The sequence below is a fragment of the Helianthus annuus genome, chromosome 6 (assembly GCF_002127325.2).
Source record: "Helianthus annuus cultivar XRQ/B chromosome 6, HanXRQr2.0-SUNRISE, whole genome shotgun sequence".
NCBI classification, from domain to species: domain Eukaryota; kingdom Viridiplantae; phylum Streptophyta; class Magnoliopsida; order Asterales; family Asteraceae; genus Helianthus; species Helianthus annuus.
In genome coordinates, this window is record NC_035438.2 from 49,444,355 (window position 1) to 49,460,406 (window position 16,052).

Consider the following 16,052-nt stretch of genomic DNA (forward strand, 5'->3'; position numbering starts at 1 on the left):
TAGTTGGGACAAATATATTTCAGCTGACAACAAAGCATGCTTGATCAATCAAGATGATGAAAAGTTACCAGAAGGATTTAGATTTAGCTGGGAAAATTTCAGTTGGGATGATTATGATCCGAACAAAACTTCAAATCACAAAGCTTATGTTGCTCGAGTTGCTGAAGACAGTGATAATGATGATGATTATTATGCAAGAAAAATGAAATAGCAAATGAGATTGATGGAAGAAAGTGATAGTGATGATGAAAAAGCTCGAAAGAAAAAGAATAAAGTTAAAACACCAGTCAGCAGTGATGATGAAGAAGTTCTGATGATAAAAAAAAAAAAAGAAGTTCAAATTTTAAAAGTTGAAGCAGAAGCCGATGCTCAAAAGATTCCGGTGAAATATGAAAGTTGTGAAACAATGAACTTATGGATATCAAATGGTGTCTTGCAAGTGTTCTTCGACGTGCTAAGAAGTTCAAAGCAATTACCGGGAGAAATGATTTTCTTGATGCTCTTGTATCTACTTTAGGTTTTGATAAATCTAAAGTTACTTGTTTTCGATGCAGGGGGAAAGGCCATTTCAAACGTGAATGCAAGGGAAGAGAAGCTAGCAGTGCGCAGAATCCATTCGGAAAAGACGACTACTACCAGAAAGCTATCTATCAGCAAGTTGGTCAATCTTAAGAACCACAGACGGCTCATGGTAGGAAGATTGAAGACCCCAAGAGAGCATGTGTAGTGGATTTCAGCGGGGAAAAATACATATCTCCTAATAGCAAAGCCTATTTTGTTGATCAAGATGATGAGAGACTACCTGAAGGCTTCAGCTGGGATATGTTTGTTGATGAAAAAGGAGAGTTCAAAGCATTCATTGCCAAAATTGTCCGAGAGCCAGACTTGTTTGCTACTTGGATGAAATCTATTGGAGTGAATGTAGCTAGTGAGGATGAAAAGTCTGTTACATCTGATGAAAATTCAGAAAGTACTAATGAACTTTCAGAAAAGATCTGGAGAAATTTCAGAGGGTTCAGATGAAAGTTTACAGAGTTCATGTGAGAGTGTACAGAATGAGGTTATTTCATAAAAAGCAGTTGTATCTGATCAAACACCGTCTGATTCTGGTGTATCTGATTCTGAAAAATCTGCACAGTTTGATCAGTCACCAGTTGATAGTAGCAGTGATGTTGAGGAAGAAAAACATATAAATGTTGCTAAATCTCATCTTTCTCCTGAAAGTTTTCATTTCTATTTTGCAGATCGCATGGAGAAACTGAAGGAGAAAAGAGTTGCTAAAGAACGACAAAAGGAATCTGAAAGTGATGTTCAAAATGTTGAAAGTGGTGCTGAAAAGATTACCGAAGTTGTGAAAGATGAAGAAAAGGTGAATGAAGCTGAAAAAGTGATTGAAGTTGTGAAAACAATCGAGGTTGAGAAGATTGTTGAAGTCGTCAAGCCTTGCGAGAAGTGTTTGGAAGCTTGCAAGGAATGTGTAGCAAAAGACGACATTATAGCTGAGTACCAGAAGAAGAAGGAGCAGTTACTGTTCAACCTCAATTATGTGAAAGAATCGTACGATGTCTTGAACAAAACAGTAACTGGCCTCCAAAAGACAAACTCAGAAAGAGAACAAGCACTGACGATGTTGAATGCAGTCATGATGTCAAAGCAGAAAGCGATAAATTTCTACATCGAAGAGAGTGCTAAATGGAAGCAAGAGTTGCAAACAGAGAAAATAGAGAATGAGAGAATTAGATGATTACTGCTAAGCTATTCTAGTTCTGATTATCTCATTGATCGTATTTATCCAACTGTTGCAGGTATGGAAGCTTTTCAAGATGAGAAGCCGAAGGAAGAGAAAGATTGTGGTAAGAAACCGACTGTTAGTTATAACAAGTGTCCGCCTCCGATTTGGGATGGGTATTCTCCTAGGAAACCAAATGAGGAGCAACTTGAGAAAGCAGTCAATATAAAGCTAAAAACCGACACAACTGACGTTTTACCAGATAACATTGATGTCACGTTTACCTTGTCCGATACTGATCATGAGTCTGAGTTAATTAAAAAGGTGGTCGATCAGGTGTTGGATACTAATGAGGAGTCCGAGTCAAAATCTGAGTCTGGAGGGTTAAATTCGTCAGTCAACAGTCAAAATTCGTCGGTTAAACGGTCTTATAGTATAGAATTTTTGTTATCGAAAGCAAATTTGGATGATGAAATATTTGAAGTTGCATACACTTTAAATGATTCGGACAAATTATACTATGACAAAGAATTTCCAATAAGAAGTGTTCGTTTTGACATGATCAAAAAGGTTTTCAAAATGACAGAAATCAATATTTCTGAAATAAAAGATTTAAATCTTACTGAAAAACCTAAAAAGTACACTTCAAGAGTTCAACAACGTCTAAACAAGAAAAGGGGTTACAATTCTGGTTTTGGTTTTCAAAAGAAACCTAACCAAAATCGTAGCTACAAAAAGAAAGGTTTAGGTTTTGTTCCACTAGAAAACCATAAAAATGATAAAAGTTCTAAAACAAAAACTGAATTTGTGTCAGGTGGAAGCTCAGATGAGGAACAGAAGAAACCGTTCTGGAGACAGTCAAACCAGGAGTTTCTTGCTGAGAAGAAGAAAAATGGAGCTGAAGTGTGTTATCAAAGAGAAACTCGTACCTGTTACCGATGCAATGAAGTTGGTCACATTGCATGGAATTGTTCGAAAAATGCAAAAACAAAACAGGGAGTTTCTCAGAAATTGAAAGAAAAAGTTGTCGATGTTGAACCACCAACCAATAGACTTAAAATTTTTGAAAAATCAAAATTTGAGGTTAGTGAGTGTTCGAAAAAGAATTTTTATAAAAAGAAAGAGAATGAAAACCAAATGTGGGTTGCTAAAAGGAATGATGTGAATGTCGGCGATGAATCTGGTTCCACAAAGCCAGAAGAGCCACAGGTTGAGGTGAAAATTTCAGTGAATGATGAGGAGTTTCCATCACTGAAATTTGAAGAAGTTAAAAAGAAAGTGGGAAAAACTGAGATTTCAAATCAGTTTTACAATGAGAAAAAAGATTTTGATGTCGAGAAAACATTCAACGGGAATGTTAAAAAGATATTTGGGAAAATGTTAAGTGGAAGGGCAAAGGGGGTTAAAGATTTTTATGCAACTAAAAAGGCGACATATAACCCTACTGCTCAAGAGTTGAAATCCATCAAGTCTGAAAAGACTTGGATGGAAGTTTGTTTTCCATGATAGTCGAAGGACTACGCCGGAGATCCCAAGTTTATATCGTGGATCAGGAATCGACATCATTCTAGTGTTTGAAAAGTTTGTTTGAAAGATTTTGAATAGTGTTTGAATTTTACAGGTGAAAGGACTACGCCGGAGCTTCCAGGTTGGTAATTGAGAAGCAGGAATCGGCATCTTTCTGAATAATTTGACAAGTGGTAAAGAGGTTTCTGTAGATGTTTCATTCCTACAGTAAAACCTACAAGTGGTATTATTTGGTTTACTTACAAGTGGTATTTGTGGTTATACCTTGAAGAGTTTATGTTTACAAGTGGTACAGAAGTTTCCGTACTACAAATGATAAATCAGGGACATTAAGTTGTACTTGATTTATTATTCATATGAGATTGATAAACAAGATGTTGAACCATATCCCCATGCTTCATAAGTGGTAAACTTAAAAGTGGTAAACACAAACTCATTTTCCGGAAAAATCATTTCGATTAAAACAAACTTAAGTGTTTTGAGATCTAAATGAGAAAATGGTTTGTTGAAAGGGGGAGTTCAGATTGTTTATTTCTAGTGAATGGCGATTTGATGTGATTCGATGTCAGTTGTCAAGTTTCTGTACAGTTTGTTTTACTTTTCATGTTTCTAGTGGGTCAAGAGTCTAGAAGTTTTCAAATTTTCTTTGAAATGTGTTTGCATTTTAGGGGGAGTAGGGATATTTCTGAAAATCTAAAAACATTTGAAAATTGAAAAAGCCAAAAATATGATAAAATTAAAAAATGAGTTTAGTTGTGAAAAGGGAGTGTTTGTGTGAAATTAAATGTTTTCATAATCTAACCTTTCAAGTGGTTCATCAAAATCTGTGTTTGTTTTGAAGGAGAGTCTGAATTGGTGCATGGTTATATGTTTGAAATATATATGTGAAAGAAATTTACTTTGAGGTAGCGCTTTTGCAGGATAAGATGAGAAGCTGTTAAATGGACAGCCAGACAACGATACTGAAGATGTTACTGAAGAACAAAGGAATACCAGTATCGAGAGGGGGAGTCTGAAGATAGAGAGAAAGAAAAGCCCAGAGACTGATCAAGACTGTAGATGTGAAGACACATCATTGTTGTGACTCGATAGTCGACTCCATCAACATCTGAGGGGAGTCTGTTGGTGCACTACATCTGTTGATTTCGTCTTAGATCGAGTCTTTCATTGTAATGTATAGATTAGGGCGTGTTTTACGAGAAAACTAGAGAGAATATGTGTTGCAGAGAGGAGGTCCGCTTATACGGACATAGGAGATCCTCTTTTGTGTCAGGTCCGCTTATACGGACATAGGAGATCCTCTTTTATGGCAGGTCCGCTTATACGGACATGGGAGGTTCGCTTATTCGTCAGGTCCGCTTATACGGACATGTCCGTATAAGGGAACCTACCTGGACTATAAATACCGCAAAAGAGGACCTCATTTGTAACCTTCTGATTTCCATACCGAGGTGCTGCCGGTGTGAGAATTGAATGTAAAAGCTGTCAAATTAATTAGAAAAGAGATTTAAGAGAATATCTAGCTGTTTTTACATCAGGTACTTGTTTTCCGCACCTGTATCTGATCAAACTCCTCTGATTGACTCGTTCGGGTCAGAATCCGATCCTACAAACCACATCAACAACAACCACAAACTGATCATGCTAGGAAGGAGATTGAAGAATCATCAAAGAGAGCTTGTTTGGTGAATCAAGAAGATTTTAGTTGGGACAAATATATTTCAGCTGACAACAAAGCATGCCTGATCAATCAAGATGATGAAAAGTTACCAGAAGGATTTAGCTGGGCAAATTTCAGTTGGGATGATTATGATCCGAACAAAACTTCAAATCACAAAGCTTATGTTGCTCGAGTTACTGAAGACAGTGATAATGATGATGATTATTATGCAAGAAAAATGAAATAGCAATTGAGATTGATGGAAGAAAGTGATAGTGATGATGAAAAAGCTCGAAAGAAAAAGAAAAAAGTTAAAACACCAGTCAGCAGTGATGATGAAGAAGTTCTGATGATCAAAAAAAAAAAGAAGTTCAAGTTTTCAAAGTTGAAGCAGAAGCCGATGCTCAAAAGATTCCGGTGAAATATGAAAGTTGTGAAACAATGAAGAAGCAAAACAGCACATTAATTCAGAACATGAACAAATTAAAAGAATCATATGATGTCCTGAACAAAGCCATGAATATGTACAATGAAACAAGCGATGAACAAGCAACAACAATGAAGACTCTTCAAGGAGCATTCATGTTGAAGAAAAAAGTTGTCAACAATTACATCGAAAAGTATGCTGCTCTGGAACAGAAATTGGAAACACAAAGGATTGAAAAAGAAAGAGTTAATATATTGTCAAACTGTGGAAGGCATGAAGGCTTTTGAAGAAGACACTACTGTAGGGAAAAAGATTGACACAGAAGAAGAGACATCTAAGATAAAGAACTTTGAGAAGAAGAAGAGTACTAAGTGAAGAATACTGGTAAGAAACAAGGAGTCAGTTACAACAAGTGTCCACCCCGCTTGAAAATGGATATTCGCCACGAAATCCAAATTCAGAAAGAGTCGAAAAGGCAACCAACTTAAAGTGGGAGTCTGAACCATCAGTTAATTTGCCAGAGAACATTGATGTCACGTTCACCTCGTCTGACACTGATCAACAATCTCAATTAATGAAGAAAGTGGTGGATCATGTGTGAGATAACGATGAAATCGAGGAGTCAAAGTCGGAGTTTATGTCAGAGTCAAAGTCTGAATCCGATACGTCAAGTTCAAAAGTCAAAGAGGGCAAAAGAGTTTACAGAAATGAATTTCTGTTTTCAAAATCTAATTTGAATGATGAAATATTCAAAGGCGCATATACTTTGAATGATTCTGACAAATTATATTCTGATGAGAAATTTCCAATAAGAGGTGTCAAAACTGAAATGATTAAAAAGGTTTTCAAATTAACATAAATTAATATTTCTGAGATAAAAGATGCAAATCTTTCTGAAAAACCTAAAAAATACACCTCAAGAGTTCAACAAAGATTAAACAAGAAATAAAGGTTACAGTTCTAATTCTGGTTATCGAAAGAGACCAAACCATAACGGTAATTGCAAAAAGAAAGGATTAGGATTTATTCCACAAGAAAATCATAAAAATGAGAAAAATTATAAACCAAAAACTGTATTTGTTTCAGGAATAAGTTTAGAAGAAGAGGAGAAAAGTTCATTCCGGAAACAATCAAACAGAGAATTCCTTGCAAAGAAGCAAGATGATATGAAGAATGAAGATGTTCAGAAGAAAGAATCGAGAACCTGTGTTCAATGCAACACAATTGGTCATATTGCCAAGGATTGTTCTAAGGTAATTCATTCAAAACAGGAAGTATCTCAGATGATTGAAAATGAACAATCAATCAAACCGTGTATAGTTTTCAAAAACTCAAAATTTGAAGTTGGTGAATGTTCAAAGAGGTTTTACAAGAGAAAAGCGAACATTGACAACCAAAAATGGGTTGTTAAGAGATATGATGATAGTTCTAGCAATGATTATGATCCATCAAAATCAGAGGAGCTATCATCTGGCAATGAATCTGATTCCACAAAATCAGAGGAGCCACATGTTGAATCAAAAGGTGAAAAATCAGTTCCTGCAATGGATGATGAAAATTTTCCACCATTGAGGACTGAAAAATTTAAACAAAAGGTTGGAAAAGTTGAAATTTCAAATCAATTCTTTGCTTAAAAGAAAGAATTTGATGTTGAAAAAGCTTTTAACCCCAAAGTGAAACACATTTTTTGAAAAATGCTTGACGGGAAGGTCAAAGGGGTAAAGGAATATTATGAAAAGAAAATGAAAGGCAAGAAACTGAGTGTTGGTAACTCGGAATCTCCCAAGGTCTGTCAGGCTTAGGAGAATTTCTTTAACTGAAAAACCCTGACTTGCCGGAGCTCCCAAGTTGGTAATCGTGGAGCATGAATCGGCATCATTTTTACAAAGATTATTTTAAGAAGAATCTTAAAATTGTTAAATTTTTACAGGTTGTGGACTAGCCGGAACTCCCAGGTTGGTAAGTGTGGAGTAGGAATCGGCATCTTTCTTGAGAAATTCACATATGAGAAATGTCAATCTACAAAGTGGTATTTTCTTGTTATTGTCATATTTTATTTTTACTAGTGGTAAGATTGAAAGGTAAACATTCAAGTTGTTGATGGTTGCACTTACAAGTGGTAAATAAAGGTCATTAAGTTGAACTTGATTCAACTATCATCAAATGATTGGAGAACAATATGATGAACCCCTAACCTACAAGTGGTTTATAAAATCAACAAAACTTATTTTCCAGAAAAACTATTTTGATTAAAACAAACTTAAGTGTTTTGAAATCATAATGGGAAATAGTTTGTTGTCAGGGGAGGAGTTCTGATTGTTTAAGCCAAGTGGATGGAGAATTGAAGCAATTCATAACAGTTGTCATTTTACTTGTACAGTTTATTTTCAAATTTGCTTTAAAATGTTATTGAATTTTAGGGGGAGTAAGAATTTTTTCAGAAAATCCAAAAGCATTATTAGAAAATTTGAAAAATCCAAAAACATTAGAAAATTCAAAAATGAGTTTTTGTTGTATAAAAGAGGAAATGATAGCACATCAGTGGACTATCACAACATGCTAAAGATTTGGAAAGTCAAAAAGTTATAAATGATCTCACTATGGATGTGTCAGTAGGTTTTTACTTATCTAGTAGATTGTTTTCGAGATATAAACATAAATATCAATGCTTACTTATCTCGTGGGGAACATCTCTTGGATATATGGGTAACCCCCGAAATCTTGTTTGAAAGATTTTCTATTTCTGACATACTAGGTCTTTGTGTGTGGTGATATCTGGGGTATTATACCAGGACTTCTGATTTTGCGGGAGCAATAGCCTAGTCCTCGTATAATACTTTACTTATGCTTTAATTATAAAGCCAGCCCTCTGCTAAAAAGTTGAAAAATATCGAAAGATATGTATCAATGGCAGTTGAAGAAAAGATCCCCAAATGGGACACACCTAAAGTCGAACCGGCATCTCTCTACACGAACGAAAGTTCTGACCTGAGCTCTCACGGTCTCACATTTACCCATTTACAGATATTGCTAGTGTACATTCACCTGTATGACTGAATATAGGAGTCTGAATACGGGAGTATATTCTGAGGTGGGATACGGGAATAAGTCAAGTAATTAAAATATTAATCTAGTATCTCGAAACAGTTGAACTTTGTGTAAAAATTTAAGTGGATCAGTATACTGAAAATCTACGTGAATCATTTTGAACTTAAAATGTCTAAAACTTAACGGTGTTAGTGATTTGTCTCATGAACTGATATGATCCTCTTAGACAAACTCACAAAAATATTGTTTGTAAATATTTCTTTACCGCTTTCAGTTTCTTTAAAATCAAAAATCCAAAAATATTTTAAGTATGTTTTAGCATAAATTTTTGAAAATACAAAAAGATTTTCGACAACTGATGTTGAAAAGCTGATTTTCAAAATTCCTAGTGCTAATCATATTGAACATTTTGTGAGGGGGAGTCAACGGTTAAAATGAGAAAATGTTTGAATGTTTGACCTGCAATTGGTCATCAAAATCTTATTAATGTGAAATGATTCTATTTTTGCAAGTGGTTCATCAGAGATTAACAGTGTTAAATCATTTGGTGATTGGTTCCTGCAAATAATGAATAAATTTGTCAAATGTTAAATTTGTAAAATTTGTTGTGAGGAAGAGAATGTGCAGGATAGCCAGATTTCAGATCCTGATTCTGAGTGATTGAGAGCCAGGTTTCGATACCTGAGGACTATGTGATTTAATCAAGAGCCAAGTAACGATCCTGGAACTAAAGTTCACGCAAGCTGATGATGCTGATGAACTTAAGGAATCAAGAGATCTGATCAAGAGAATTAGAGTGAAGAAAGAAGATGAGAAATCAACATCCGAGGGGGAGGTTAGTTGATACTTCAGAGAATGCAGACAAACTTATAAAGACTGAAGACGTTGAAGACTTGACACTTAAGACTTGTCAACATCCGAGGGGAGTCTGTTGGTGCATGTGACAACTGTCAAATTTTGCATGCATCCGTACATTTAATTAATATTGATTTGTGCTCAATGACTGTGCTAAATTTCAACTGATAATTTAAACTGCTTTCTGATTTCTGTTACATACATATACATGCATCACATTCATACTGTCACTCCATTTATGACACGCAAACTTTAGTGACAAACTTGATGCACAAAGCACAGTTAGCACAGTGAGCGGATAACCCAGAAAACATGCTGACAATGCTGCCACATAGACATACAATGTTTTTGAGGCCGGAATGAGCCAGAGACAGGATATTACACAAGTAGGGAGTGTAGGGAAGTGAGGACCATAAAACTGCGTCACTAGGTGATAGTTATAGTGTCGGTAAGTGCCTAAAACACACTCTAAATGCAGAATTCTGCACTTAATAACAAAATTCAGCATTTAACTATGCTAGTAATGTGCAAAAACTTAACTAAATAGTCTTGTACACTTTCCAAAGTGTCGGGAATTAATTGTGACACAAAAAGTATTATAAAAGACACATTACGGATTAATTAAGCACTTTAACGGAAGAACACCCAACCGAACAACCGGACGTTACCCGGAACACAAAAATATTGTCAAACACATTGTTTTTATTTTACTAAGCTAGTTAGGGTCCCCGAACACCCTAACACACTATATATTTCATAGCACACCAAAACCCACCAACAATATTATTTTATTTCTAGCTAAACTAGTAACTAAACATTGAAACCCAACCCTATACCCCCCCCCCTTTGGAACCGGTTACCATGGGTGTCCCCACCCATGGATTTGTTTGAATATAAAAATGGATTATGTTGGGGATTAAGAAGCATTTTATACAAAGGATAAAGAAGTGTAGGAGGTTATAAGAGTTAACCTCAAGACCCTCACCTTCTTACTTCACAACATCACAATTCGCTCAACTCTCTCTCCCTCTCTTCCCTTGGGTTCGGCCGTGAGCCACCACAACCACCACCACCATCATTCAAGCTTCTTCAATCATTCCAAGGGCATCCAAGGGTGTTAGAGATCATACAACGAAGCTCGGTGTGTTCGGAAGCTCAAGGACCTCTCTCATCTTCTTTTAACCACCACTTTTATACTCTTGAACTCCCCTAGCCTTGTGCTAGTGGTAAGTCTCTTAGATCTTCATCCTCTTCATGTTTTTTATGGTTAATAGTTAAAGAATGATGAAATCTCAAGAAACACTAAAAAGATAAACAAAGTCTTGAACATAAACTAACATAGTGATGAAGTATGGTTAAAATGATGAAGAAATCATGATAGTCATGTGTTGTTATGCTTGTTGATCATTGTTTGTTAGTACAAATGATATGGATCATCATATGGACTTGCTAAATCATGATTAAAAACATGATCTAGCAAGGTGAGAAAATAGAAATGTGTAGGATGATGAAACCATCCACACATAAACTATGAACTTGAATAAATGAACGTTTTTTTTTTTTTTTTTTTTTGAAAATTGAAGATCAAAGTAGGTTATAACCTTGTAAATCAAAAGATCCATGAGTGGTTTTTCGAAAGAACCAAGTGAAAAGTATGAGTTTTGTTAAAACTTGGATCTTACATAAACTTAACAGATTTTTAGTGGATAAACAAGTGTAGAAACACTTGTGCAATAAGAGAATTTCACAAAGAAATATTTTTAGAAAATATGACTAGAAGTTGTGAATATTCAAACTCGTTAAAAATGAAGTTTTTAAGGAACTAATCACATTTTAAAGGTAATAAGACTCACTAAGTATGCTAGTAAGTTACTACATACTTTTATAAATTTTCAAGTTCATAAGTTTATAGTTTATGCTTGTTTTTGACAAGTTTGGTAAATAGAGATTGTATGTTGTTGATTGAGAATCGTTTGATTGAATTTTTGAAAAGAAAATGATATGCTAGTAAGCATGGACGCCTCCATTTACAAAGGAAACTCTGGCTAAATTTTTCTAAAAATCCAACACTTAGAAAATATTTTTCTAGCAAGTGTTACAATTATATTTTTGACCTTGTTTTCAAAATAAACTTCGCCATGATTTTATTTACAAAAATATCAAGTGCCGGATGTTGATTTTCGTAAATAAAAATTTGATAAATATATATTTAGAATATATATTATATACTAAAACGCTTGTATGATTGTTTGTTTATTCTGTGAACTAGTTATATTATTTTAGGGTAAAATAATATAATTTACAAAATACCATGGAAATTACAACTCCAAAATGATACCAAAAATTGCAAGGAATAAAATACTTAAGTTACACACATAATATTGTGAAACCGAACACAAAAACGTAACTTATGAAATATTTCGGGATATACCATTACACTATATTTTTGGTAAATCTTATTTTGGAAATGAAAGAAGTGAAAATATGATTTCGTAAATATTACCAAGTATATCATATTTTTGACAACGAGAAAATATATTATTTTTGGGAGATAAAAATATATTTTCCTAGTATATTTAGAAACTATGTAATTTTTGAGAAAAATATATATTTTCTGGGACAATACATGATTGAACAAAAAAAGTTTATACATTTAAGTGAGACTTGAAATATATGGTTTTGGAAATATATATTGGGAATATATATTAACATATTTCTATTTGGAACAATACACTGAAATACGACGCCATTACTTGGCAAGATATACAAATACAAATACGAAAATACATGTATGAGATACCCCCACCCTTGGGAAGGAAATACGAAGTTAAAATACTTGAGAAGTAGGAATACGAAATATGGTTTAACAATTATTCCAAACATTAACTATAATTTAAAGTTAAAATAATTATTTTAACTAATAATTATAACCTGGAATAATTTTGGGAACACAAGAAACATAACTCAAAAACCTTCATACTAAGCAAATGCACGACCCGTTCGTCTAATAGACGTTAGTCCACTATAGGTAGTCGTGTTGGTTGAGGAGACTTGGGTTACACATACTGAAGACGCAATACTGTGAGTTCATGTTCCCCCTTTTCTCTTTACTGTTTTCAGTTTTATACTTCGGGGTTGAAATACATGCGACAATTATCACAGACATTTATTTACATGGTATGGTTAGCGTAGGGAGGGTTGTTACTACTAGATCATGTGAATGAGTATGGCGATTAAGGCCATCAATCCTGGATGTAGGACTGAGGGGCATGAGTGATAGATCTATTTGGGTGTAGCGAGCCCCACCCCTGAGTCCGCTGAGTGGACCATGTGGTGACTATGTCTTCCTGCCGAAGCCCGGTGCGAAATCTGCTAGGTTTGAGTCTTCGTGCATCACTTCATACATATCAATGGCCTTGCAAACCATTGGTGATCTCTTTTTCCTTATTGCTACATACCAGGGACTTACATTCATACTTACAACATTTTCAAAGGTTTATACATACACACAAACGAACACATGAACTCGCTCAACTTTTGCTGATGTTTTTCAAACTTCATGTATTACAGGAAATTTTAATGGATCTGGCGGGCGTTGGAAGTTTTTATGTTGCGTTAGGAATAAAGATGTCATCCATGGTCTTTGAGTTTGGATGGTGCATCTTATTCCTGGACGAGACATGTCTTCCAAACCTTGGTATTATACAATATCTTTTGACGAGTCCTTAATGAACTCAAAAACAATCTGTACGATTTGTAAAACTTGAATTTGGTGTCTACGTTTTAAAACAATGTTGTTATGTTTTGAACTTATATTATGGATGACAAACCTATGGTTTTATCATATAGTTGATGTTATGATTGAATGCAATGATATTAAGAAAGTCACACCATAATCACGCTTCCGAAAAAGTCAGGGTGAGACAGCTTGGTATCAAAGCTTCGATCGTAGCGAACTAGGATTCTTTCTTGAGTCTAGACTACGATCATTAGGGCTCTCACGAAAATGTTTTACGACATGTTTTCGTTGCATACACAAAACATCCAGATCCAGGGAACAAACATTTTTACAAACAAAAGGCACAATACACATTTCAAAATTCATATTTATAATTCAGTCTTAGAGACTGAGGGAGATTCAGTGTTAGAGACTGAGGGAGGTTCAGTCTTAGAAGCTGAGGGAGGATCAGCCTTAGAGGCTGGGGATAATTAGTCTTAGAGACTGGGAGGATTGGTCTTAGAGGCCAGGGAGTTGGTCTTAGAGACTAGGGAATTAGTCTTAGACACTGGGAGTTGGTCTTAGAGACCAGGGAATTAGTCTTAGAGACTGGGAAGGTTTGGTCTTAGAGGCCAGGGAGTTAGTCTTAGAGACTAGGGAGTTCAATCTTAGAGACTGGGGAGGTTCAGTCTGAGAGACGGGATGTGTTAGTCTGAGAGACTGGGTGGTTTAGTCTGAGAGACTGGGAGATTTGTCTGAGAGACTAGGAAAGATAATGTGAATACATAATTACGTGACAAATTACTCTTATTTGCATATGCTAGTTGCCAATAATTATTATGGATATAGGTGCTATGACCAATATGTACCGGCATACATGTCACTTTGATTAAAAAGCGAATTATCAAACGTGATGACCCTATGGCCGCCACCCCAATTAATGAGAATTGCACCTGCGACGAGGATGTTTACGCTACACACTGAGAGTGACCTTGACATGCTGACCAAGGGCGACGACGACTTGAAACCATCCGCGCTATAAGATTTTGGCAACGACTTACCCTAGTTGATGGCTTCTCCAACAAGGATTCTCCTGTCACTCTTGTTTCAGTCCATGACCACCTCATCACTGGTCATCCCGATGTTGAACACGCCATGGACCCGATCCTCGTCAATGCGCCTCCGGTGGACATTTCTCCCGATGGTTGGCTACTCAATGAATAATTGATGATGACGTTGACATGCTATTGATGAGCCTTCCGATAACACCCATGATGATGGAAAGTTAGACGAGAACGTTGTTACTAATTTCACTTTTTGAGACCCCTGTTAACAAGCTATCCTCTGATTCTAACATGCATTCGATTTCAGACTCCTTTGAGTCTGTGACATCTGCAGCCTTACAGACAGCTGGATTACAGCTTTCTACTACTGACACAGACGATGATGACATGACGGGTACACTATCACCTGCTCAAGGCACCACACCGTTACACGACCCAGAGCCTGCTCCTGAGCTAGCTTCTGCACCTTTTGGGTCAACTTGATGTCGCACCTGCTGAACCTGCACATTTACTGACCCTGTTTCTTTTGATTTACCAGGCGTTACATCCGTTATACTCGGCCCAGTACCTGCACCTAATGATCTTCCTATCAGTTGAGACGTTTGTACTTGCACCTTCACCCGCTGATGTTGCTCTTGTGAAGACCGACGTCCATTGTGCCAGCATGCCTATCGCTTTCTTTCAAGACTTACCCGCACCCCGGAAAGATACTCTGGGTCGGCACCCACGTAACGATCCCTTTTGCTACAACAGCATTTTCTACGACCTCACAGGCCGCACCGTCTGATACATTCACCTCTACATCGCTGGACGAACCGTTTCGATGGTTCCTGTGATACACTGGACCCTTACCATCCCTCACATTATGGAATCTGCACGCGGGATGAGTGATCCTGTAACATCAGCTACAGTTTGAGGATATAAGTCGCAGATTTTTGGGGCTTGAGCTAACACCACGTCCTCCACCCTGTCTATTGCCAGTATACTTTGGTCCCCCACATTTATCAAAGATCCCTTTTGAACTCTCGCCTGCTGCTATTATACCTTTCCCAGGTTTTTGATGCTTGTTTCTTTACTGACGAGCAACAAATCAGCTAATTATTTCGACGTATATACAAACTCGAGGAGGAATTCACGCATGTTGACAGTTTACTTTTCTTTCCTCCTCCACCTCAGTCACCAGTATCGTTGGTTTATGGATTAAGCGGATTGCATTACTGTAGGTCCCCTTGATGTATATGGATCTTTCACAGAATCGTCTTTCCAATCAAGAGTGCGGAATCCTCTTGATCAGAATTAGCAGAAAACGTGTAGGAACAGAAATCAGCAATCACTTTCAAACCGGGTTTCTATTGATTATCAATCAAACTGAATTACAATCAATCAAACCCTAACCAACACTCAATTTCGTCCAAGCCTATGTCTCTCACGAAATTGCTCTCTCAAAATACTGTTTTGGCTGATTAACTGATTAACCTCAAACCCTAATGTGACAACCCGAACCTTTGAGGTTTGTAACATTTTATCTTACGTTCTTAATCCCTTGCCATTCAATCTTAATTTCTCTAAATTAAGGTGCTTGACAACTCGAACGATTAACCCAGTGACAATTATCCGCGTAAACCCTTATATTTATGCCTTCTATGCTGACCCAATTGTGCCAGGTCCGACTAATAAATTATGTGGACTGTAATTATTCCAAATAGAAATCGGCCCATTAGTGTTCTCATACTCATGCCCCATTCGGTTATTACTAGTATATTACAAAGTTGCAAGGGTTGGATTGTGATCAAAGAAATTCATATAAATAACATATACTTAGAAATAATAACAATCTGTTAGTAAAATTTTATATACATAACATATTACATGGCGGAGGTTAGTCAATATTGAGGTGGGCTTAGGCCCAGTTCGATGGTTAGTAAACAAACCGCCCAAATAAATTCCTATCAATATGAATACGTATCACATTCACATTAGGATGGCTTTTCCATAAAAACAAACCCTACCCTCTCCAAGAATAC

General features: G+C 36.2%; 1 protein-coding gene across 1 annotated transcript in view; it reads left to right on the plus strand.

Moving 5' to 3' along the window:
* The first annotated feature begins 1,249 nt into the window (after nucleotides 1-1,249).
* The window catches only part of LOC118479556 (splicing regulatory glutamine/lysine-rich protein 1-like), a 64,970-nt gene continuing 50,167 nt past the window's right edge, over nucleotides 1,250-16,052 (plus strand). The window contains exons 1-3 of the mRNA XM_035974134.1: nucleotides 1,250-1,369; nucleotides 5,623-5,707; nucleotides 6,430-6,596. Of these exons, the coding sequence (XP_035830027.1) occupies nucleotides 1,250-1,369; nucleotides 5,623-5,707; nucleotides 6,430-6,596 (372 nt within the window). The remainder of the gene's footprint in view (nucleotides 1,370-5,622; nucleotides 5,708-6,429; nucleotides 6,597-16,052) is intronic.